Source organism: Artemia sp. Qi Xiang Cuo, chromosome 20, assembly GCF_049724085.1.
Source record: "Artemia sp. Qi Xiang Cuo chromosome 20, ASM4972408v1, whole genome shotgun sequence".
NCBI classification, from domain to species: Eukaryota; Metazoa; Arthropoda; class Branchiopoda; order Anostraca; family Artemiidae; genus Artemia; species Artemia sp. Qi Xiang Cuo.
In genome coordinates, this window is record NC_142813.1 from 22,324,591 (window position 1) to 22,351,517 (window position 26,927).

Below are 26,927 nucleotides of genomic sequence, written 5' to 3' on the forward strand. Positions count from 1 at the left end.
GAGATAGCCATTTTGTTCAGCGCAGTTGATTTCCAGATATAAATTATGGTTCCGAGGACAGTCCCCCACAGCCCTTAGGGCAAGGATTGTAAGTTATGCCCTGGGGGCATATAAGGTTTTTTTATAGAAGGCGTTTTCGTAGAAATTTAAAAAAGGGCTCATTCGATTGGAAATTCAAAGGGCTTGTGCCCTTTTAATAGTCGAAAGTGATTAGAGGGCAACTAACCCGCCTCTCACGCCCACTTTTTCCCCAAACACATCTAATCAAAAGTTTGAGGTAGCCATTTTATTCAACGTAGTTTTAAGTTCTGGAAAGTAGGGCCTTGAGGATGAAAACCCCTCTCCCCCATAGCCCTCAGGGCAAGGGTTGCAAATTATACCCAGGGGGCATATAAGGTTTTTATATAACGCGTTGTCGTAGAGACTTCAAAAAGGGCTCATTCGATTGGAAATTGAAATGGCTAGTGCCCTTTTTAATTGTCGAAAGTGATTGGAAAGCAACTAACACCCTTTCCATGCCCACCATTTCCCCAAACACATCCAATAAAAATTTTGAGATAGCCATTTTTGTTCCAAGCAGTTGAAAGTTCAGGAAATTATACCTTTGAGCTGGACACTCCCCCCACAGTCTTCAGGGCAAGGGTTATAAGTTATGCCCTGGGGCATATAAGGTTTTTTTTGAAAGCTTTGACGTAGAAACTTGAAAAAGGGCTCATTCAATTGAAAATTCAAAGGGCTAATGCCATTTTTAATAGTCGAAAGGGATTTGAAGGCAACTAACCCCCCTCTCACGCCCATCTTTTCTCCAAGTTTTGGAAAGTTTTGGAAATTCAGTCTTTAAGGATGACACCCCCCCCCATAGCCCTTAAGGCAAGGGTTGTAAGTTATGCCTGGGGGGCAGCTAAGATTTTTATTAAAAGCGAAGAAACTTCAAAAGGGCTCATTCATTTGGAAATTGAAAGGGCTAGTGCGTTTTTAATAGTTGAAAGGAATTGGAGAGTTACTAATGCCCCTTTCATGCCCAACATTTTCCCAAGCACGTCCAGACAAAAGTCTGAGAGATCTATTTTTTTCAACGTACTTGAAAGTTTTGGAAATTAGGTCTGTTAGGATGATAACCCCCTCAGAGCTCTCCGTGCAAGGGTTGTAAGTTATGCCCTGGTGGCATAGAAAGTTGTTATAGAAATTTCAAAAAGGACTCGGTGGACTGAATACTGAAATTGCCCTTATTACCTTACAAGGGTAGGTGGAGAGTAATTAATCCCCCTCTCCTGCCGACCATGTCCCTAAAAACCTTTAATCAAAGTTTAGAGATAGCTAGTTTGCTCCACGTTGTTGAAAGTGACATAAATTATGTATTTAAGGATGACAAACCCCCCAGATCCCCCATGGCAAAAGGTTGTAAGTTATGCCCTGGGGGCATATAAGGTTTTTGGATAGAGTTGTAGTAAAACTTCAAAAGGGGCTCATTCAATTCGAAATTGAGAGGGCTAGTGCCCTTTGTAATAGTCAAATTGATTGGAGGGTAACTAACCCCCTTCTTACGCCCAGCATTCCTTAGAACTCATGCAATAAAAATTTTCACATAGCCGTTTTATTCAACATAGTGGAGACTACTGGACATTAGTCCTTTTAGACGGACACCCCCCCAGTACTCAGAATAGGGGTTGTATGCTGTGCCCTGGGGGCATATAAGATTTTTATTGAAATCTTTGTCGTAGAAACTTCAAAAGGGCTCATTTGACTAGAAATTGAAAGGGATAGGGCCATTTTTAATTGTTGAAAGTGATTGGAGAGCGACTATCGCCCCTCTCATGCCCATTATTTCTCCAAACACAATCCAATCTAAATTTTGAGATAGCCATGTTGTTTAACGTAGTTGAAAGTTCTAGAAATTCGGTCTTAGAGGATGACAACCACCCTAACAGACCTTAGGGTAAGGGTTGTAATTTATGCCCTGGGGTCATATAAGGTGTTTTTAGAAAGCGTTGTCGTTTCCAAAAGGGCTCATTCCATTGGAAATTGAAAGGCCTAGTGCCTTTTTTAATAGTCGAAAGTGATTGGAAGGCTTGACATTTTTATAGTAAAGATCGAAGTAGGTATAATGTATTGTTTGTTCTTGTTGTTGTTGTTTAGACCAGGGCACTTCGTATCGAAGGAGTTGTCGTGGGAACTTGGAAAAGGGCTCATTCGATTGAAATTAGAAAGGGCTGATGGCCTTTTTAATAGTCGAAAGTGATTAGAGGGCAACTAATCCCCCTTCCACTCCCACCCTCCCATGCTCACGCCAATCCTCCCATTTCTGCTCTAAAAATTTAACCAAATCAAAATAGCGTAAGTGTATCCAAGCTGTCAAAGAAAGTAAACCGATTTTTTTGCGAATGGTATCAAGTTTTCCATCTCAGGTCAACTAGAGGAGGTATGAAACTAAATTAGACAGTACTATTTGTGTCCAGATTTTTAAAAGAGTGTATGTTGTTAAAAATTCCTGAAAATTTTTCTCCAGCATACAAATAGTAGGCCAAGCTATAAAGTCTTAAAAAACGAAAAGATTTAAAGTGTAATTTTCTTTTTCCCTGAAAAGACTATGTCAATATAAAACGAACAGAAATTAATTAAAAGAACTTTTTCCATAAAATAAGTTTTTCAAAGAAAAGTAAAGAACTCCATAAAACCAAAAATGACCAAATATAAAATCAAATAATCTACCAAGCGTGAAACTACCACAAATCAGCATCGATAAATAAATAAAACCCAAAACGAACAGAAATTACAATTAATTACCGATTCAAACCTAAAACGAGCTGAAATGGTTACAATTAGGATGTAACACCCCTCTGTTGCCCCAAGGCCAAGGCATGCCGCGCGCTTTATTGAAAAAATACCACTGACTGGGCATTGTCAGTTTCATATACGCACATTGATATCTAGTAATAAAAATGCTTGAGTCATATGACTTATTAAATCCGTAAATGTAAGAACATCAAGATTTTGAGCTATGACTGTACAGCTTGTTATAATGATAATAAATGATCCAAAACCTTTCAATAACAACATTTCAGCAGCTAAATCCTGGATTTGCTATCAAAACATGCAGTGTATTTAAAAGGTATTACTTTTAGTTGTCCTTATGTCTCCATTGAAGATTGAAGCAAATTATTTTAAACTATTTTTGGTTCATTGTGGCTGAGGTGTTAATGATTTTATCTGGCTGCTCCTCAATTTCAAATATTGCCATGAGTAAATTTTTCCAGTTTTTCTTTTTTTTTCTCACTTCAGATCCTTAATTTATTGTGTAGCATTTTATAAGATAAAAAAAAAAATATTAAATAAATAACCCCCTGAGACGATTTCTCCCATGGATTGGAGTACTGCTCTCATTTACCGCAGAATAATACGGGGGGGGGGGGGTGATAATAAGAATAATACAGTGTAATAAAAGGGGGGGGAGGAGGGGAGATCAGAGATTTTTTCCAAAGGGCTCGAAACACCAAAAAAATTAATTTGAAGTCTTTAATCTGAAATTCGAAGAAACTTTGGAAATGGTTCTTTATTCTAGATGCTGTAAATGAAGGGCCCAACGACCTGACCTAATTTTTAAACTAACAGGCATTTTTGAAATCCTATATTTAAAGTAATGGAATATTTGAGCAAAGTGCTAAAACCTTTGTTTTTAGAAATGTATACAAAGATGAAATTGCTGAAATTAAAAAATTAGTTATAAACATATTCTAGTGAATTCCTTGCAACAGCCGGGATCGAACCTAAGTCTCGAAATTTTCTAGACGCGGCTGTATCCACAGTGCTATCACAACGTATTATATTTGCATATTCAAAGTATATATGATAAAAAATATGAGAGAAAATGACATCATAGCCCAGATAAGTAAATATCACTCAAATGCTATGCTGCTCTTTATTTTCACATTTAAATTAGGGAAATTGGTATAAACTTTGGAAATGGTTCTTAATTCTAGATCCTGTAAACGAAGGGCCCTGACACCTGACCTAATTTATGAACTAGCTGTAAAAACTGAATGCAGCCTCAGCTCACGTGTTCCGCATTTGATAATGTGTTTAGAATGCTTCTTCTTTTTCAGCCAATTGATTCTGCCGCGTTTTGTCGCAATTAATATTTTATTTAAAATTGCTTTATTTTTGTATCACCGTTTCCCTCTGCCTCTAACAACAAAACGCTAAGGTGAAATTATTTGAAAAAAACTACGTTTTCTAATGAGTTAAAGAGGCTGAGTTACAAGGTCGAACCTTAAAACGTACAGGGATTAGGAGGCACAGTTGGGGGGCTGCCGCCCCCCAAACCCCCCCTTTCGCAGCCTTTAAATAAAAAAAAGTGTTTTAAACTGAAAGTAAGGAGCGACATTAAATCTTAAAACGAACAGAAATTGTTCTGTATATGAAAGGGGCTGTGCCCTCCTCAACGCCTCGCTCTTTACGCTAAAGTTTTTATTGTTTAAAAAAAGAGTTGTGAGAAAGTCAAACTTTAGCGTAAAGAGCGAGGCGTTGAGGAGGGCACAGCCCCTTTCATATACGGAATAATTTCTGTTCGTTTTAAGATTTAATGTCGCTCCTTACTTTCAGTTTAAAACACTATCTTTTTTTTATTAACTGTGCCTCCTAATCCCTGTACGTTTTAAGGTTCGACCTTGTAACTCAGCCTCTTTAACTCTTTAGAAAACGTAGTTTTTTTCAAATAATTTCTTCACGTTTTTGTACAGTTTATTACTTATTACTGCTTGACTAACTGTTAGCTGATTTGACAGCTTGCGGGCTCTTATAGGAAAACGAGCCCACGTTTTCGCGGGCTCTTATAGGAAAACGAGGTTTTTCGTCAATGTACATTAGGGGGATAATTTTTTCCGTCTGAAAATATCAAAAGACCCTAACAGGTTAAATTCTGCTTCGAATAAGTCCTCATTCGCCCGGACCAGTTGCCAACTGTGGCCTATAGGCGTGGATAAGAAAAAAAAAGAAATGATGATGAATTTTAAGTGGCTATATTTGGTTTTTTGAAAACAGGGAAGGAGTGATCGGCTTGAGCTGAAATTTCGAGAATAAGCTTCCGAGCCCTATAAAAAATTAAGCTCTAAATTTAAGCCCAATCGGACAACGTTAACGGGGGGCTGTGGTGGGAGGGTCGAAATTTCCGGCCCAGTTTACCCCATGAAGATAATGTCGGAGGAGGATGAAATTTTGCAAGTTTCTTAGTTTGAGCTTGGGCTACAAAATGCGATTACCGCCGTCTCTCTGCGACCTCTAGGACCTGAAATCGCTTAACATTGTGGTGGGTCGCCTCTTTATAGAGGCACAAGTGTGCCTCCTTGACAGTGTAATCTCTGTCTCTGAAAAAGGTCATCAAAGCTTCACAAAACTGTTACTGTATGGTAAGATTCTTTATTCTCTTGCCATCGCACCGTTGATATATTTTTTATCCTGGGATTGCGAACTGTAGAGTGTGAACCACTATAGTTTAGTATCTTCGAAACCTCTGACACCTCTGTACCCAGGCTATGGAAGCCATTTGGTATTGGCAGCAAAATTAAAACAAAGCTATTTCTGTGTAGATACTCTGTATAGTTTTGTTTTTGTTGTCTATCTTCGGCAGAGTCAAATCTTGTTTGCCTCTCATTCCAGGCAATCTAATGATCCTATGTCAATTTTAAATTCTTGGTCAACCTGCCTGAGACTCTAGGCAGGCGTGCCTTTCCAAAAACTAACACACAAGTATTTGTCCAATAAGAGAGTCATACTTACTCCCACCATTTAGCCGTGCCATTTAAATATTTGCCTCTCAATTACTCGGACTATCTGTCTTGGCTTCTTCTACAATTAGCAATGTCTTGATGCCTACTGCAAAATACTTGATTTTCAATTCGAAATCAATTCAAATCAACATGTTTTTTTTTCCTAGGATTGCGAACTGTAGAGTATGGACCACTATAATTTAGTATCTTTGAAATCTCTAACATCTCTGTACCCAGGTTATGGTAGCCATTTGGTATTGGCAGCAAAATTAAAACAAAGCTATTTCTGTGTAGATACTCTGTATAGTTTTGTTTTTGTTGTCTATCTTCGGCAGAGTCAAATCTTGTTTGCCTCTCATTCCAGGCAATCTAATGATCATATGTCAATTTTAAATTCTTGGTCAACCTGCTTGAGACTCTAGGCAGGCGTGTCTTTCCAAAAACTAACACCAAGTATTTGTCCAATAAGAGAGCCATACTTACTCCCACCATTTATCCGTGCAGCCATTTAAACATTTGCCTCTCAATTACTCGGACTATCTGTCTTGGCTTTTTCTACAATTAGCAATGTCCCGATGCCTACTGCAAAACACTTGATTTTCAATTCGAAATCAATTCAAATCAACATGTTTTTTTTCTTTCTAGGATTGCGAACTGTAGAGTATGGACCACTATAATTTAGTATCTTTGAAATCTCTAACATCTCTGTACCCAGGTTATGGTAGCCATTTGGTATTGGCAGCAAAATTAAAACAAAGCTATTTCGGTGTAGATACTCTGTATAGTTTTGTTTCTGTTGTCGAGCTTCGACAGGGTCAAATCTTCTTGTGTCAATGAAACATTCCGACAAATATTCCTTTTTAATTTTAATTTTTTCTTTTTTTATTTTCCATTCTACTTTCAGCCGAATACATCTTGGAGGATAAGAACAAGTATAGTTTTCTGTCCAATGGCTTTCTCCAAGTTCCTGGCGTGGATGACGTTCAAGAATATCATCAAACGTGCAAAGCAATGAATATCATGGGACTGAACCAGGATGACTTAAATGGTAAGTCCTAGATCGGCTGTCACCTAGCAATTGATTCTGTGGGTATACTTTCAAAATTAAAAGAACCTTAAAACATTGTCTATGGATGGGGAGAGACTTTCCCTGACGAAAAAAACAAATAAACCTTAGGGAAGTGGCTAAATCGTGCCTCTATATGAGGGCAATGTTGTTAAATATCTAGTTATAGTCACGAGGAGCCATTGAAAAAAATGTAATGAATTGCATAATTGATTTGAAATTTATATTAAAAGTAACTTATCGTATTAAAAAAAATAATACTAACATGATAATTCATTACGGATCTCCACTACTTTTTTTCCACAGGAAGTTTCTTCCTTATCTTCAACTTTTTTGAGAACGTTTGAAACTGCAATCATTGTAAAAGTGTTAATTTTTAAGGAAATTGCCAAGGCTGGTGGTATATTTTCGTATAGTTTATTGCTGATGTATTGCTGTTAATATTTAATAGTGGTTGTAAATAAGAAAGGAATTTAAAGAATCGGCAAATTATGAAAAAATTACTATTGTATTTTTTTTTAAGGAAAATGATAAAAGCCTTCTTATGTTTTTGGTCCAAAACCCCTCAGTGTACATATTTGCAAGGATTTCCTTGTAAAACCTTGCTCTGTGGCAGGGAGAATCAAAAATGGATTATGGGGAAGGTGGATGTAACTTATTTCATGTAGGCTTTACGTCCTTTTTTTTGTTTGTCAAGTAAAGGCAGAAAAAGATCCATAATTGTCAAACAATTACATATATATGCATTTATATACGTGCTTTTTAGTTGTTTTGGCTTTTGTTTGGGCAGAGCAAAGTAATTTGTTGAAATTAGCAAAATATCAAGTTTTTTTTGTAGTATGTAAGACAATTTGTTTACTGAAATACGAGTCTTTTTTAGGGAGGGGGGGCTTCATCTCCCAAAGTGTGTGTTTGTTCCTAAATCCAGCTAAATGTGTCCTTTTTGATTTTACTTTGTGTTTATCCGTAATTTTGAAGAAGCAATAATTCAAAAAGCTATCTTTTTTCTTTAGTTTAATTACTTGTATCAATTCCATATAACTGATGCAAGTGTCGCTCGGATTTGGACTAAGACTCACTAGCAATAGTTAGAATTAAAGCGTGAATGATTGTACCCTTTTTGAGTTGTTGTATTTTCTGGTTGATTTCCAGTTTTACACAAAGCATAGAAAAACATTTAATTATGCAAGTTGGAGGTCAAAGATAATATGATCTGTATTTTCCCATCATCTCTTTTTTTCTAAGTGACATTTCTGAAGTTTTCTTTGGAAGTTGTCACTCGATAAGGATTGTTGCATTTGAAATTGACAATGGTTTTTCTATTGAGCTTGGTTTCATTAAAGTGAGACTTAATGAATTTGACTGAAATGTTTCTCAAGGTTAAGGTATGAATTTTGAAAGATAATTTTTCAAAGATTGTGGGTTTCTTAACCAATAAAGCCTTGCTAGAACCGAGAGGCTGGTAGTGGATGAACTCTGCTTTGTAGTTCAAAGATTTTCAATCAAATAACAAGAAAAAAGTCAAATACACCGTCTTCTTTTTTAGCCATTGTCACCGCATTTACTAAAATTTTATAACATAATAGTTCTCATCAAATTAGTTTTCATATATTTAAAAATATAAAACTATTAGAAATTTGTTTTTGAATCATAAGATACACCCATCATACCCATAATTCTTTCTTTGCTTTCTGTCATTAATATTGTCATAATAATATCATTATATCAATAATATCAATAATGTCATATAATAATATTAATATTGTAGTTGTATTAATATTAATAATAATAATAATATTAATAATATTAATAATAATAATAATAGTATTATAATACTAATAATAATAATATTAATAATAATAATAAAGTTGTATTAATAATAATAATATTAATATTAATATTGTAGTTGTATATAATATTAATAATGTCAATAATAATATTAATATTGCAGTTGTAGTATTGAATAAACGAATTCGGCAAAGCCCAGGTTCATTCTACAGCACAAATTTTCTGTAACCGTAAAGTAAAACACATCCATTCAAGTGTGCCATTCCAAATTTATTTGAAAGAATAAGCTCTCAGCGTGCCTAATATGCAATGACTTTCTTTTTATCCCACTGCATTGCAGACCTTGGTGTCTAATATCGTAAGGTGTTTGATTTAAGCCATTAGGAAAAAAATAGCTTGAGTCAAACTCAACTGTTTCTTCAACATAACGATTCGCCCGAAAAGTGGCTTTTTTACCCTGGACATCTATAAAGGGATCTATTTTGAATGAGTGGTGTTTTATTTTGTTCATTTTAATCAAATGGTATGTTTATTTCTTAGCTATCTTTTTATGGACCTTTACCATCTTGTACCCCCACCCCCGCTCAGAGACGCTTGTACGCATATTTTATTACTAAAAATATTACACTCGTGAAATTTGAAAATATATAAAACAAATACGAAGTTCGTCGGAGTCCCTGGCCCTCTTTGCCCGAAATCGCTGTTTTCTTATAAAAAATGTTTATCGCGGCGTGATCTCTTTCTTGGCCAGGAAAAGACGTTAAAATTTTAAATTTCTGTTCAAATAAGCCCTTCGTAATTATTTACGATCACCCCTTAAAAGAAGGAGACGCGACGGTCACACTATCCACACCAATACTCGATTCTCAAGATGGAAAAAATCCAAACCTCAAGTATAGGGTTTTAGACATTCAAAAATCGATTAAAAATCTCAGAGTTTCAACTTCCCAATGCTCAGATCATATTTTGACCAAAATTGATGTCGTGGGGCCTAAAACGACACAAAAAAGCAGTTTACTGTGGAGTCATCTCTTTCCTTGCTCAAAGTGGACTCTAGATACTTATATTTACGTTCAAGTGAGGCTTCTCCCGACAGGATCGCTGTTCGAGTACGATCATCCCTGGGGAGGGGGGGGAGACATGATTGCCGCCATTGCATGAATATGATTTTCGTTGTTCTTCAAAGTGGTTACTGTGAACCTTCTGCGAACGGTTATGGACAAAGATGATTTCAAATTGTGCAATTTTTACTTCAGCCGAGGGCAATTTTCAGGGGTTTAAGACATTTTCTTTAAATTATCAAAAATTTGAAATGACTATTTTCAAAGTAATGTAATATGGAAAATATTTATCACTTGACAGTTTCTTCAAAAACTTTACTCTAAATTTTGACCACTTTGGGCCTTGGTTCATTGTCCCGATGACAACGGCAATTAAATCCAGTACAAATTACAATACGGGAATGTATGAAAACGAGATGATTTACAGCAAGTGATAAGAAACCAATGAAATGCAAAAATTTCGACTAAGTCACCCACCCTCACTAGAAAAAGAAAAACGGACGAATCTAAAAGAAAAGTGAAGAATCACTTTTCACTTAAACGGTTATTAGAAGGTTATTAAAGGCTAATTTGTTGTCTTTTAGCGCTCTTCAGAATTGTGTCCGCTGTGATGCTCTTTGGCAATATGCAATTCAAACAGGATCGAAATTCAGACCAGGCTGTCCTGCCGGATAACACTGTTGCCCAAAAAATTTCGCGGCTTTTGGGTCTTCAAGTTGTTGATATGACAAAAGCCTTCCTAAAGCCTAAAATCAAAGTTGGGAGAGATTATGTCACAAAAGCGCAAACAAAGGAACAAGTAAGCTATATTCTCTTTTCTTCTATTTTTTTTCATTTATTTTGTCGTCCTTGACTTTCTTCGCCAGATTCTTTCTTACTACATATGATTGCTTTATAACTGCAAAACATATAACGGACGTCCTAAAAAAAAAAAAAAAAAAAAAAAAAAAAAAAAAAGATTTACAACTTGATGATGGGTACCAAGGATCAGGGAAGTCTTTGTAGGGGAGCTTCTCAGCAAGATTTGAATGGTCCAGTGGTCCATGATTTTAGACTTAAGAGCCTCCAGCTTCTGATAGTTCTCTATCAATGAATATTGTCTGTTTCGTCTACTAAAGTTACGCACAATCAAGTACTGCCAAGCGTTTCCGGACTAGACGTGGCTCGCTTGTCATGTAAACAGGTAAATCCATATTTTGGGGGTTCTTGCACCCTCACGTAGTTTCTAGAAGATAATTTCTTATATTTTCAGCTTAACTTTCATGTTTTTCAAGACTTCTCGTCAGTCTTTTATCGAGATTTTAAATGACTGTTTAATCTTCTTTTGGAAGAGTAAACAGAGATTCTTTTCGGGATAACTTCCCCAGGAAGATCATTCCAGATTGATATGCAAAGTCAAATGAAGTGGTTCTTCAAATACTCTTTTTTCGTCTTGCCAACTTCGAGATAACTAGACCGAGCTTTGTGCCTTCGTATCTGCCTTGTCGGTTGGACAATTATGGGCACAATACGAGAATGCCCTAAAAAAAGGAGGTGAATCAGCATACAGCGGGCATCCATACTCGTCGATTTGTTTAATGCAAGACTTGTGAAGTGGGATGATTGAGCTGAGAAAGAGAAAGTTTTTGCAGCAAATGGTGATCCCCAGTTTTTTTGCGCAGGAGGTTCTCGCCCGATCGAGGTGGGTCTTCCAAGAGAGACCTGATAAGATAAGATAAGATAAGTTTTATTCTTCTTTATAAATACACATACAATATTACATGCTATTATTCCCCCAAAGGCTCATTGGCCTGTACAAAGGGGGAAGACATATGAAATGCTTACTCAAAAATGAAAAACAAAACACTTGCTCACATACAAAGGAGAAGAAAAGAAAATATAGATACAATGAAAACTATAGAAGAAATAGAATAAATAAGCTAAATTAATTAATTAGATTAAACAGACTAAAAAAAAAAAAAAAAAAAAAAAAAAAAAAAAATAACATCTACGAAGCCAAAAATTTTTAACAATTTTTTTTTTTTGTTTTTTTCTTTTTTTTTCCTAAACAAACCGAATGAGTGGCACCCTCGAGCTGATTCAGGCAACTTATTCCAAACAATATGACACGCCATTAGAGGATTAAAATCTGACCTTATACAAGGAGTAAAGAAGGAGTAAAGAAGCCCCAAGACCTTTTTTGTATTTATTCCTTAGGAGCATTACGGAGCATACACACATGCACTTATAAATACGCACAAAGTCCTGAAACTATTTTCGAAAAGATAATTGGTGGAGTTAAATTAAAACGTAGATTTTTGTTCTTTATCACTATTCTCTGTTGTTTTCTGGTGTTGGTAATGAATTTAAAAATATACTTAAAATCAAATGACTGTTTATTGTCAAAAGTTTTACTCGTTTTTATACTTTCTTCTCATTTTAAATATATCTGGAAATGCAATGTAGTCTAAGAAATTATTTACGATGTACAAATGGACCACTGAAATTTTTGGCCACAAATGCATAAATATCTTGCATACATATTGTGTATGGTTACATCAATAAATGAAGATTCTTTACCTGGCTAGACACTTTTTTAACTGAATTCACTGCATATAAAAATTTATAAGAATCATGAAAATTCGGCACTTGTCAATTCAAAGAAACACACCCAAAAATAGAACTTACGTTAATCCTAATGATGTATACCAAAACATGGTGATAATATAATACTTTCGAAACAAAATTATGAAAACTACGACAAAGAATTATGGAAAGCAGGCCACGCACAACCCATTATATTAAATATCTGACCCAACTTAACCTAGCCCCTAACCATCTCTGTATATTAAAAAAAAATAATTAAAAACGTCTCACATAAACCCACAACATCAGGCTGTCCATCCGAAACAATTTGTCATAAATTATCAATTGACGAGGAGAGACCCTGAATGTTAAACTTAAATGCTGTCAAAGAATAATTTCCTTTGGTAACCTCTTCTCCCCCCAAATCCGAAACATATTTACTATAACAAATAGGGTTTATATTAATCGAACTTTGATTAACCTGACCCACATAATTATTTACAATACTAATTACATCGAAAGGATTATATTCAAACTCCAAAGCCGACTCTCATGGCTTAAAAAATTCACAAAAACAGGTTTTACTTTGAGTCTATTAGTCACCAGATGAACCAAAAAGAAATCTTTACTTAAATCAATTGCAAAAGAAAAACCTGTCAAAGGATTACAAACAAACAAATAACTAATTGGACAGCAGGTATTATCGGAATGAACCATTAGCACTGAAAGAGAAGCAAAAATGAAAAAATAAATGAAAATCAATGAACTGTGGAAGGCATTTACAAAATAAGAAAAATACTAACAAGTCACATACTAATGCATTCATGCGAATAGTTAATTTTACGTATACGAGTTTCACCCGGAACTTTGGCTAGAACTTGTCCATGATCAGACCAAACACTTCTTGGGCCAAAGGAGCTGCGAGCCGCGTTTAAATAGATCGCGACGCTTTTTAGTTAGGTTTTCAGACACAAATACACCTGAATTAACCAACTTACTTTTTGCTGCAAACACTTTTTGAGCAATAACCAAGTTTGAAAATTTTACCAGGATGGGGGCAATTTTCACATTCTCAGTTTGAGTAGCAGGCTGACGGAATCGATTAGCCTTTAAGAGGTCCATTTTTTTTGAAATCTTGCAAGCCCATTATTTTTGTTATCACTTCAATAAGATTATCCATCAATTCCACATTGGGGTTTGGTTTCACACCGTAGAAACTTAGGGTGTCAAGTAAGGTATCCTGCTCAAGTTGGTCAACCCTGTCCTCTATTATAGAAATTTTATTTTCAAGCAAGTTCACAGCTTTATAAAGTCTTTGAAGGGTTGATTCAATTTTTTCAAATTTAGCATTATATTCAAGGGAAATAGAATTATAAACTTCGTTCACAATATCTTCACTGATAATTTCAGAAGCTCGGCGATCTTTCATTGTGTCTAATACGACACGAGAAATGTCACTCAATAGGTTGGACTTAGTGTTGATTAGTTCCTCTTGAGTTTCGTTTATTATTTCCTTTAAAGTTGATGCTGCTGCGGAAGTCGGAGTTGACGGTGCTAGGCTGGATTTTACTTTAGTTTTTTTGAGTAGAGACAAGTAAGCTTTACTCTTAGTCTTGAAAATATCAGGGAATAGGCGCTGCTCTTCAAAAGCCTTATTTACATCTTTATCTGTCCTTGTACAGGCTTCTTTAAAGTGCTCATTCCAGTTGCAGATATGAGCTTCAGCTATAAAATGCTCAGAGTGGGTACCGTAGCAAAAGACTAGGTATCTAGCATGATTTTTCTGGTCTTTGGTGGTTTTAATAACTACTGATGGCCATGAGGGGTATCCCTGAAAAGAAGCTAGGACAAGATCGAACTCTTTGTATTTTGCCATTATACAATCTGCAGATACGAGGGGGGGGGGCACTACAGGTAACAAAATTCAACTACTAAATGTTCCAATCTTCCACCCCAAAGTACTCACGCTTGTAATATGTGCCTGTGGACACGCCTGTGGACAAGTTGATTTCAAGAAGACGAAGCTCGTTGACTTTCTTTATAGTTCCGTTCATGAAGATGAAGTTGGGATGTATGCGTGTCATTTTTGATCGGAAGATCATGAGCTCTTTTTTTTTTCTTTTTTTTTTTGATGCATTGAAACTTATCATCCAGGCATCGGGCCACTCCAATTTTCAAAAGATCTTTATATAGGGGAAGGAAAGCTTTGATTGGATCTTCATGTTTTGGGATGACTGAATGGGTTGGGGTGTCATCGGCGAAGTGATGCAGAGTGTCTGTCTGATTTTGCTTCAGACTGAATTACCAGGTTGTCCTATCGCTTATATTATTATTTTAGCTTGTACTTTTAAAATAAGATAACAATGGAATGAGTATGCAAGGGATTTTCGCACATTAAACATTTCATTTGAATAACAAAAGGTTTCAAAACATCTGTTACCTGATATGTACTTTTCTTTTTTCCTTTTTTTGTTTTTGTTTCGTCATGTAATATTTCAAATGAGCTTGGGTATAACTTTTAAGCCGATTATCTAAAAATAAAATACATTTCTCATAATTACGGGGCTCAGTTGAGTTATCTTACATGGCATAAGCTCCAGCTGTATCTATTCGTGATTAAACAAAAAAAAGTTTTTTTTTTCCAACTGAAAGTAAAGAGCAACATTTAAAATTAAAACGAACAGACATTATTACGTATATGAGGGGGCTCGCCCCCTCGTCAAGACCTCACTCTTTACGCTAAAGAAGTTTTAATGTTGCTCCTTAATTTCAGTTGAAAAAACTTTTTTTTAAATTTAATTTCTGACTTTTTTTTAAATAATGCTGGGAAATCAAGCACCCCTTCATAGAAAATTCCCTTCCCCCATGAAAAACTCCTATACTTCACAATAACCTATACTATGTGTAAGCAATGGGCAATTTCACAACTTACAGTCCTCCCCCCCGGGGACTGTGGGGGATTAAGTCATCCTCAAAGAAATAGTTATTAGATTTATCGACTATGTTGAACAAAATGGCCATCTCAAAATTTGTGACTTTGGGAAAAAATGAGCGTGGGAGGGTGCCTAATCATCCTTCAAATTTTTTTGGTCACTTAAAATGGGCACTAGAACTTTTAATTTCCGTCGAAATGAGCCCTCTCGCGATATTCTAGGACCACTGGGTCGATACGATTACCCCTGAAAAAAAAAATCCGTTATCTTTCTTCTGGCAAAAAAATCCACATTTTTGCACATAGGAGCTTGAAACCTCTTCAGGAGTGTTCTCTAATATCCTGAATCTGATGGTGTGATTTTCATTAAGATTATATAACTTTTAGGGGGTGTTTTTCCCTTATTTTGAAAATAAGGCAATTTTTTTCAGGCTCGTAAATTTTGATAGGTAAGACTAAACTTGATAAAACTTATATAAAATAAAAATCCGATTTTTTGATGTATTTATTGGTATCAAAATTCCGGTTTTTTAGAGCTTCGGTTACTATTGCAAGGGTCGCTCCTTACTTAGAGTTCCTTACTGCTGTAGAATCATTGGATGTCGCTTATTGTGTTTACCCATTTCAAAGAAGAAGAAAAAAATGCTCTCATTTTTATTCGATCATTTAACTTCAAGCTGCAATCGATAAAAATTTATGTGTACATTAACAGCAGAGTCTGTTGAACGATATTCATGAAAAAAACGTTTGCTCCATTGTGGGTATCAGAAACCTGTGATTATACAGTAGGGAAGTTCTAGCTACAAGAAAAAGAGACATGGGGAAAAATGAGGTGAAACGTTTGGCACCAAACAGATGAAGAAGGTGTGGCTTTCATTTGAAGGTGTTGGTGTATCTGGGTATTTAAATTTTTGTTGTTAAATTTTTTTTTACGAACAATAAAATTTAACTTCTTAGCTTGCTTATTTATTTTCACGGTTCAGCGTGGTATCACTAAAGAAAAGTAGCATAAAAAAAGAAAAAAAGTGGTATTGCCCTAAAAACTTCGTAATTTTGAAACAGCTATAAGAAAAATCTTAGATAATTGTCGCCATTTTTTAAGATTTCTCTTTTCACTGTTTCCGAGACCTAATCGTGGCTTTTAAGTCTGGTTAGACGCAAGATGGGTTCAGGGAGCATTGTTTTACTTTAATGTCTTTGGTACTTTATTTGCATTCTAGAATTGACCTGCTGACTTTAAAAAACTGACTTTAAAAATGTGTTTCCGGGCTAAAAGTTTCTTTGACGTTTTAATTCTTTCGTTTTTTCGTTTTTTATTCTTGTTCGGGGAAAATCCTTGTAAAATCCAAAAAGTAGACTTGGTCAGATTGGATTCTGAAAGGCTCATGTTTTGCAATGAAAGTCGATGGGAAAATCCCCCTTTGTGCAGACTTTTGCATAACGTCATAACAATATTAAAATTACTAATAGTCACTTAGATACCCAAAACTTTTTTCTCTTCAAATTAATGTCAGTTTTTGAGTGACTGCTTTTATTAGCTTTTTTTGAAGACCCCTTTTACCAAAATGATTGCTTTAAGTTTAATGCCGATCTCAAGATGGAAGAAAAAGAACCAGTCTGTTGTGTAATATGTATTCAGCCAGTAACTTGAGACGTTGTAAATCTTATCTCATTAGTGATACTTAAATCATTATTGTAATGGATAATACGGCCTTACCTTGACTGTTGAGATTTAGAAAAGAAAAGAAAATGTATGCAATAACGGCAAACAGCTGGAAACAGTCAAATCCTTAGGGTCAAAAGTGCAGGGTCGGCATATTCTTCTGTCGTGTGTGGGGGGGGGGGGGGGTGGTGATTTTTTTAAAAAAATTTGTTTAGATAAAACAAGTTCCAAATACATTCATTTATCAGTTTCGAAGTGTGTGAACTAGCTAAATTAAAGTATAAACTAAGTTTTTAGACTAAATTCCACAATGTTTGGATTTAAGACTCATTAATAGGGAGGACGGGTAGAAGGTGTCCGTATGAGTAGTTCAGTTAAAAGATAGGGGCTGTTAGTGATAAATGTTTGCCTAAGGAATTAATGGCAAACTTAGTAGTTTATATTGCTTCGAGATCAAGTGTGGTGTTGAGGGGAGGGATGGGGATTACCTCCGACTATTATAAAAATTCACGAAATTTTAAGGGTCTCGCAGATTGTCTTTTTTCGGGAGGGGAAGGGGGTCCCAGATGATAAATCTCCCTATTTTTCCTGAACATGGGTTTGATAGTTAAAAAACATCTTTTCTAAATGAGACTGGCCCTGAAAATAAATCATTTTTGAGAATATTTTAACACGATAATATCCTGTTTAGAGGATAGAAGACTTCCACTATTATTCAGAAGATACGAGTCAATATCTATAGGGGCCCTCCTTCTTTTATCCAGAGGCAATATTTGTTCGATCTTTACTATTTTCAGTTTGAAATTTTAGCTAATTTTCTATCGAAACTGAAATCCTCCCTTTGTCACCTCTAGAAAGCTTCACACAGTCTTGATTAAAAGTGCTTTGTGTAACCGCGGATTACACTTCTTTTACAGTAGTCGGCAGTGCTTTAGCTCATTGCGTAGACACTGAAAGAGCGAAGGCACAAGTGAGGCATAAGATGTTTGGTCAGGGTCACAGTCGTTGAACAGTTTTCGACGATTCATTAGTAACCCCTTGATTTATGAGTATAACAGTGCTATATTAAACCAGTCTTTCTGGTTAGATTGTAAATAACATGCAGGGTTAGGATTTTTTTTTTATTGTAAAGCAAATAGAGAAGAAAACGGAGTCTTCCCACTCAAGGGTGTTCTTTGGATGATATTCTGTAGAAGAAAAAATTTAGACAGCTATTATCAACAATCTAAGTTGTAAACTGGTAATTTCAACGGCGAAATCTTGCGTTTCATCTAGATTTAAGGATAGTTATTTCATACGACAATTAAGGTTGTCTTAATATCACTGATAGTACTTTTAAGATATTCCTTATAAGTTGCATTGGAATTTAACTGTTTACAGTACAATCCGTCAGATTTTGTGTCTCGAGCAGATCTTTCTCGACTATCTGAATAGTTGCTGAAAAATAAAACTGTGCCTTCCCACTCAGGGTTGCTTTAGATGGTGTCCTGTAAAAATATTAGACGGCTATTATCAGCAATCTAAGTTGTAAACTAGTATATTTCAACTACAGGGTGATTAAATATGGAATTTAATTTAATGTTATATCTTTTTGTTCAATGTATTTTCTGATTTTTAAATCACGGGATCTTTCCCCAGATTGCAAAACTAATTAATACATCTTTCCAGGTCGAATTTGCTGTAGAAGCCATATGTAAGGCATGTTATGAAAAGATGTTCAAATGGTTGGTAAACCGAATCAACAAGTCTCTGGACAGAACCAAGAGACAAGGTGCATCATTCATTGGAATTTTAGATATGGCTGGTTTTGAGATATTTGAGTTGAATTCTTTTGAACAACTCTGTATCAACTATACTAATGAAAAGCTGCAGCAACTCTTCAATCACACTATGTTCATCCTAGAACAAGAAGAGTATCAAAGAGAGGGTATAGAATGGAAATTCATTGATTTTGGGTTGGATTTGCAACCTACCATTGATCTTATCGAGAAGGTACGGTAGTTTCTTTGCCTTATTAGCATCAATAGTATTAGATGAATAGAAAAAAAGGTGATTAGTGTAACGATAGAAAAATAGTAATTAATAGAAATAAATAGTGATAGTAAAATAAACAAAAAGTGAAATGAAAGTATAAATAATAATAGATAAGAAAAGAAGGTGTATGGGTTGGCTTCGTTATTGGTTTTAACCGATTGGATATTGGATATTTCACCCGCGCAAATGGACATTCATTAAGGGGCGACCATACTTGAAGCGACCTTCCTATCTCTTCCATAGTAAGCGTTTTGAGTTTGACTGACATTAATAGTTGAGGCAGTTAGGCGGTCTCAGTCTTTTCTAATAGAATAGAATCAGGTGAACATTTTGATTTAGCAAAATGCTAAAGCCGACACCTATTTTTCCTGAAATCCGAAAAAAACTCAAAAACCTATTTCGGGTTTGCCTGCAAGATCGCTGCAGTCAATATTGTCGTAATTGGTACTTAAAAATGCAGCGAAAAATATTCTATTGAAGCGGTTGCAGCATTTTTTATAAAAAACACTTGCTGGCTGCAGTCCCTTCGAATACTTTACATACCAACGTTTCAAATTGCTTATCACCCGACAAAGAGCCTAAAATACTTGGAATCAAACGGATGTGGGCGCATAAATTATGCTGAGGGGGATAACGCTTCCTTTTGTTCAAAAGCGGTCAGTTGGACTTTGATTTAGTGAAGCTTTAGCTCTTGAAATGATTTATTTGGTGTGTATAATTTGAAAGCGTTAGCTTGAGTGTTGGACATTCGATAAATAGTGCGAATAAGTTGGATGTACTGGGAAAATGTAACTAATATTGAAAGCGTAAGGAACCCCTGGAAGTCGCCCTCTTCGAGTTTGTTTACTCAAGTCTGTGTGAAATCTGATACCTTTGTCTTTGAGCCTTTTTGCTGACCAGGAAAAGGGCTCGAATCGGCGAAAACGGCTTTGGACTGGCGTCCCCCCTTAAACAGAAATGGGTAATTGTATGATATACCCTCTACCACTCAAGAAGAGAATTTAGGTTAACCCTAATAAAATATGACTAAGTATGATAAAAATATAATACTTTAGAAACAAATTTGTGCTATATATTTACACATTAGGGGGTGTGGGTAAAGTACAGCGGGTCTGCATGTAAAATGTATTAGCTATATTATTCTGATATTATGAAATAAGAATTGTTTTCTGACTTCATTCTGTCCAAATGCTTGTATCATACTGGTTTGGATTTGCTTGGACTGGTTGGTTTGGATTTGCAACCTACCATTGATCTTATCGAGAAGGTACGGTAGTTTCTTTGCCCTATTAGGGATCAATAGTATTAGATAAAAAAAAAAAAAAATCAGGTGCTTGCTGTAGCAATAGCAAAAATAGTAATTGATAGATAATATTGAATAGAAAAAGGTAGTAATAGTAAAATAAATAAAACTTAAAATGAAAGTATAAATAATAATAAATAAGAAAATTGAGTGTGTGGGTTAGGCTTTGCTATTGGAACCCGTTCACTTTTGTTTTAAACCAGAATAACACCAGCAAGGGCAATCGCAATTGTTGTTATTTGTTATTAGTTGACCCTGGGCTTTATTAGCACTGATGAAAAATAAAATAGCGCTGCTTAAATCAGGAAGGGGAAAGGGATTGAATCTTCCTTCGAAACTTCGATATTTTAGGGACTGTTTTCATATTTTTCGTTCGTATTTCGTGTAATAGGCCTGTTTGTTTCTAGGACCCGCTCTCCTTCCCCCCTTAGAAATAAATTATCGCTTCTGTTTCTGGTCATGGTTCTGCCTTATCAGCTGAGCGTTGAACTTTTCATAAACCTGAGTGAGTTTGGTACTTAACATGGCTTCAATATCCTCTCGAGAATCGGTTCCATAGGTGCACATGTAAAATTTTAAAAAAGTATCAGAGGATTACTTAGGGAAGGGTCAAGTGCCAGAAACACGAAAAGAGACCCTCTTCTGCTCAATAATTACGAATATCCCAAGGGAGGAGGGGTGTTTTTGAGTGAAAGTAAAGAAAAGAGGGATCTCTCCCAATATATTTTTTTCCACGTTCGTAGGCATGGTTACCACGGGTTTTACCGAGGAAAAGGAAGTCAAACTTCCTGGTGAGGAATTGTGAAAGGAAGTCAAACTTAAGCATGAAGAGCGAGGTTGAGGAAGGGGCAGGCCCCCTCAAATAAGCAATAATTTCTGTTCGTTTTGAGTTTTAATGCTTCTCTTTACTTTCAGTTTAAAAACTGGTATTTTTTATTAAATTTCTTACCGTTTATCAAGTTGTGTCAGGAAATTCCCTCGCCTCCACCCCCCCCCCCCCGGAAACTTTCTGTCATTTTTTCCAGAAGTGGTCGGATCGTTTTTGGTATATATGACGCATGTGAAATTATACAGGATGACGAATGAGCATGACTAGTTTTCGACAATGACTAGTTTTTGTCAAAGAGTTCGTGATAACGTACTGTAAGTAAGAAGCGATGCGGCTCAATAGCAGCCGAAACTCTAAGAAACAGAGTTGTAATAGCAGTGGCTACATCAAAAGAATCGAATTTTGATTCTTATTCAAAGTATTTAATATTTATCCAGTTTATTGTTACCCTTCAAAAGTACGAGCCTGAGAAAATGTGCCTAATTTTGAAAAAAGGGGGAAATAGCCCCAAAACATGAAGTGATCTTAATGAAAATTATACAATCTTATTCAGAATATCAGAGAACCCTACTGTAGAGGTTTCAAGCTCCTATATAAAAAAAAATGAGGAATTTGGCTATTTTTGCCAGAAGTAAGGTCACGGATGCGTGTTTGTTTGTTTTTTGGTGTTTTTTTTCGTACGGGTGATCATATCGAACCAGTGAACCTAGAAGATCAGGAGAGGGCTCATTTTATCAGAAATCAAAAGTACTAGTGCTCCTTTTAAGTGACCAAAAATATTGGAGGGCAGCTAGCTCCCCTCCTACGTCTCTTTTTTCCCAATGTTGCCCGATCAAAATTTGTAGATGGCCATATTATTCAGCATAGTCGAAAGATCTAATAGCTATGTCTTTGAGGATGACTTGACCACCCACAGCCCCTGGGGGAAGGACTGCAAGCTATGAACTTTGCCCAATGCTTACATATAGTATTAGCTATTGCGAAGTATAGCGATTTTTCTTGGGGGGGGGGGCTTATGTTGGAGGATCTTTCCATGGGGGAAGCGACTTGTCTATGGAGGGGAGCTGGATTTTCTGGTATTTATTTAAATTGATTAGAAATTAAATTAAAATAAAAAACAAGTTTTTTCAACAGAAAGTAACGAGCAAAATTAAAACTTAAATCGAACAGAATTTACTACGTATATGAGGGTGGTTGCCCCCTTCTCAATATCTCATTCATCATGCTAAATTTTTACAACTTTTTGTAAAACTTTTTATTCTAATTAAACGGCCCTTGTGTTTCACGAGTGATTCTTAAATAATCAGAACAAAAAGTCAAACTTTAGCATAAAGAGTGAGGTATTAATAAGGGGGTAACACCCCTCATATACATTATTATTTTCTTCGCTTTATTTTTAACGTTACTCCTTACTTTCAGTTGAAAAAAACTTGTTCTTTATGTATTTTGCGAAAGTGCGTCGTCTCTGGTCAATCTTTGTGAACTAACTACCCATGTATCTGGTAATTATCTACAAAAATAATTGCACGTAATAGCGGCATATTAGCCTAATCAATAGCTGAGGTTGCCTTGGAAGATCACAATGGCAATAATAAATAAAATATACCCTATGGCCAAATATGCGTAGTATGTTATCCTAAGAAGTTACGAGAAACTAGATTTTTGAAATATATTTGAAGGCGGGAATAAAATATATGCCATCTTTGGCTCATGAAATGTGATTTAACAAGAGTCTCGTCAATAGATAAGGATTCTATTTTCCAGGTAAGGATAAGGGCAGGGATTTTGTTACTGATTTGTTATTAAGACTAATGAAATCTTCTGCTCTAAGATAGTTGTATAAGAGTAGGAGGGAATAGGAAAGTTATATCTCTAGTTTTCTTTGACGTTTGTCTAGGTATTTTAGTATTACTGATTTATTTATTATTCTTTATTAAATATTTATTATTTATAATTATATTAATATATTTGAATATATATTAATTTGAATATTTGAATATATATTATTTGAATATATATTAATAATTATAAATATATTATTTATTAAATATTGTTTTCTTTGCATTATTTGAACCATCCCGTGGAAGGCAAGTTTAAGGGGATGGGAGGGGTTAAGATCAAAATCATTTTTATCTTAATATCGAAAATTATATGGATATTCATATTCTGCTGTGTTGTGTCTAAAACCTGTGGATTAGCTTTAAAAAGGTCAGTAAGTCTGGGGGAGGGGGACTTAAGCTTGTGCAAAGCTATGGAGCAAGACATAAGAATTAATTCATAACTGTTCAATTATAATTATAATTGCTGGTAAAGTTATAATAAGACTGTGATTTTTTTTTGTTTTCATACTAGTACTTATAAAAGCTCTGAATATTAATAAACGTATGGAACACCGGAGGCCTTTATCAAGTGACAGAAAAACCCAGTAAATAGTTCACTGAGAACAGATAGGTGGTTCTGAACTGAGACGGTTTGTGATTCTTTGATGCCAACAAAAATTGTGTAGTCATATTTTTTTTTGCTGAAACTAAGAGTTTCCGAAATCTCAATGCTACAGTAGTACATCTTTCTTGAATTTTTGTAATCCGAGAGTCAAATTGTCTTTGTTTAAATTCTAATAATTTTTTTAGATTCCGATAACTGGTATGTAGCTTAGTATGTATATTTTCGTAATTTAGGGCACGAGTGGTTGGTAAAATAGTTGCAATTTAACATTTTGCGGAGCACCATCGCTCACTTATTAACGTCTGAGTTTAGAATGATTTAATTTCTAAAAAGTAAATAAATCTATCTTTGTTAAAACGCTTTGAATCGGACATAAACGCCATCAGTGATGTTTGCGGTCAATTTGAACGAGATTATCAGGCCATGGAGCCTTTGTGGGGATTTGTAGATTGTTATGTAATTATTTTACTGGTATATGGAAAATAAATCTATCTAATCTATTATCACAACCATCAGTAATTGCTGCGTTTCCAGTAGATTTTTACATTTTTTTTACATTAAAATTTTGACACATTGAAGAGGGAAGGCACTGGGCCCTCCTTCTCTTCATGAATACTTAAATGTCGCTATTTTCTTATATTTGCCACACAATTTGCTTATTTTTGCGTTCTCTTGATGTCGTCAACCCCCTCACCCGAAGAAATATTTTAGTTACTTGTCTGCGTGGTATCAGCTAGAATGGTGAGGAACTAATTTGAATTTATCCGCCTCGTGGGACTGAACCAAAATATAGTAAATTAAAGTTAAATGAAATCGGGATTATCTATCCAATTAGTTGTATGCAATACTAATGAATTTAGTTCTTTTGACATTTTGCTTAAGGCTCTTGGGTTTTTAGCTGAAATTGCGGAAATTAGAACGAGTGTGATGTACTTAGATATATGGTGGTTTTTCCATCACATTATTTGTTTTGTCATGAATTGGTTGCTAAGGTGAACTTTCTTTTTATATAACTATGAAACTACCAAAATATATGGTGTACAATTACTGAAATATTAAATCCGAATGCGATTAGATTTTGGGTAATGGTTTTAGTTTTCCAGTTTTTTTTGTTTTGTTTTTTATAGTAGGTATATATCGTGAAACTGCCGGAAAAGACATTATCATGATTACAGATATATCCAGAAATTAATTCAGGAAGGATGGCTTTAACCGAAAATTGTATACATCGCGGGAGTTTTGAAGACTTCCGCGGTTTTCACTTTCTGTTTTACGAACTTTTCTAGCAATAAAAGTGATTAAAGTGACCATGATCACACAGATCCACACTTAGAAATACAAACCAATTTTTTCTGTATTAATTTATAACACTTTTTGTAACACAAGACTCCTGGGAAAAAGTTAAATTGGTTAGATAGAAAAAAAAGAAGAAAAAATAACTGTATATCTAACACTTAAGCGGTAGTCCTTTGAAATTAGAGAAGTCGAGAAGTTTTGAAATTAGAAAAAGCTTTACACAGGAAAATAAATAAATAAGCAAATGTTTTATTTTCTGATTAGCCTGCAATTTTTTTCGAACATGGTTTTAAACAGCTTATTTGTAATATTTCAAGACACTATTCTAACGGATGAAACTTGATACAATAAGTGGATGAGATCGAAATGAAAACTCAACAATGTCTGTTTTTGTTGCGAAAACACAGTTGTGTTAGCCCTGGGGTTTTGTGCTTCTAAGGATCTCTAAAAGTTTGAAAAAACCATATATCACGAATTTTGAGAAAAAAAATTGCTGGGCTCCCAAGTATGTGGAAACTGCACAGAATGTTTTTGTATTTAACAGAAGTTGACCGAATTTAACTCAAACCTTTTGTTAAAGTGTTTCTTTTTTTACTACTAACTGTGATTTGAATTGCAACTAGAGCAGTGGAATCAATTCATGAAAATTTATGGGAGGGGTGGGGGCAAAATTCATTTTTTCTTAATATTGGGTTTGTAATATTAAGTTTTTTCAGTTTTTTTTTTAATGAAAATACCAGAAACTTCATTATTCTTGGAAAATACCAAAAAAGTATATTTTTCAAATCTAGGGAGAGGGGAGAAAATAAAAGGGAATGAATGCAATAATTGAAATAAAAATTGATATACTTGTTTCGTAGTTTAACTCGTTTAATATGCCTCATATCCTTAGAGGATTGTCTTACTGTTTGGTAGTTTCTTGGAGGGCCTGAAGATTTTTCTTTTAAATAGTCAAATTTAAATTTTTAGTGACCATGTCTTAAGGAGGATAAATATAGAGAAATAACTAGGCCAACAGAAACCGGTAGCGCGTACAGGTGTGACCTTTTATGTGGGAATGGGGAAGGGGGCCAATATTTCTCCTGAAGGTTTAATACAAAACGCATAATCTCAGGTGTACAGCTATGATGGTCTTTCATTCAGTGTCTGTTCGCATCTTGTCGAGTAAATTCCAACAGGTTAGATTTTTGTTGTTTTTTTCTTTTTTTGTTTTAATTTTTCGTTTAGCACTAAGGATGACTTGGCGGAGGTCCTTGTCGAAATATTTGCTTGTTCTTCGTCTTCATGTTTTGCCACTGGCTGACAAAATCCTCGTTTTCTCACCCTTTTTTGATTTTATTTTTCATTTATTATTTCCTTTCCTCTCTATGCTTTATATGTGATGTATCACACCTTTTTTTTCTCATTTTTAATGTCACAGCTGGATGAACATTTAAACAATATAGAAGAAATATTTAAGGAGTCTCTCCGTGGGGTATATCCATCTTCCTTTTCTTCTGCCACTCTTTTGACTTTTCCTCCAATGTATTTTAGCTAAATTACTATATTGATTCCTAGCCCATGGGCATTATGGCCCTATTGGATGAAGAATGCTGGTTTCCGAAAGCCACAGATAAAACATTTGTTGAGAAGCTTGTGACATCTCATAGTGCTCATCCCAAATATGTGAAGGCGGACTTTCGAGGTGTTGCTGATTTTGCTCTAGTTCACTATGCTGGTCGCGTAAGTTATCTACTGCTTCAATATCTATTCATCTTTTTCTGATTTTTTTTTGTATTTCTTGCCTTTTTTGTGCAAATGATTTTTTATAATATTTCGTTTTGTCATATATTTTTTTTCTCGAGCCTCTTTTTGTCTGTTATGTTACCTTTTTTGCCATAAATCTGTATTAATATATAAAACGTAATAGTAGCACGACTTCCACCTTGCATAGTTTGATAAATGGCATAGGTACAATTTGAGAGGTTAAGACAAGGAACTCTTCCGTACCGTGCATAGAATATTATTTGTAGCCCTCTTTCCGTTTAAACTTTAAGAATTGTAGCACCCTGTGTTGCCTGGGGATTGACACCCCACTAACCTCGTATTTCTTTTATGAATGCATGTCTAAGTAAAGGGGGGGGTCAAAGACTTGTACCCAGTCGTGTGTCTCAAAGTCCTTTGTGTTTTTTTTTATGCAAATG

General features: G+C 35.1%; 1 protein-coding gene across 1 annotated transcript in view; it reads left to right on the top strand.

Annotated features, from left to right (window-relative positions):
- Positions 1-26,927, top strand: part of zip (myosin heavy chain 10) — a 230,892-nt gene that overhangs the window by 126,455 nt on the left and 77,510 nt on the right. The window contains exons 7-10 of the mRNA XM_089106054.1: positions 6,667-6,810; positions 10,262-10,476; positions 18,506-18,829; positions 26,302-26,466. Of these exons, the coding sequence (XP_088962180.1) occupies positions 6,667-6,810; positions 10,262-10,476; positions 18,506-18,829; positions 26,302-26,466 (848 nt within the window). The remainder of the gene's footprint in view (positions 1-6,666; positions 6,811-10,261; positions 10,477-18,505; positions 18,830-26,301; positions 26,467-26,927) is intronic.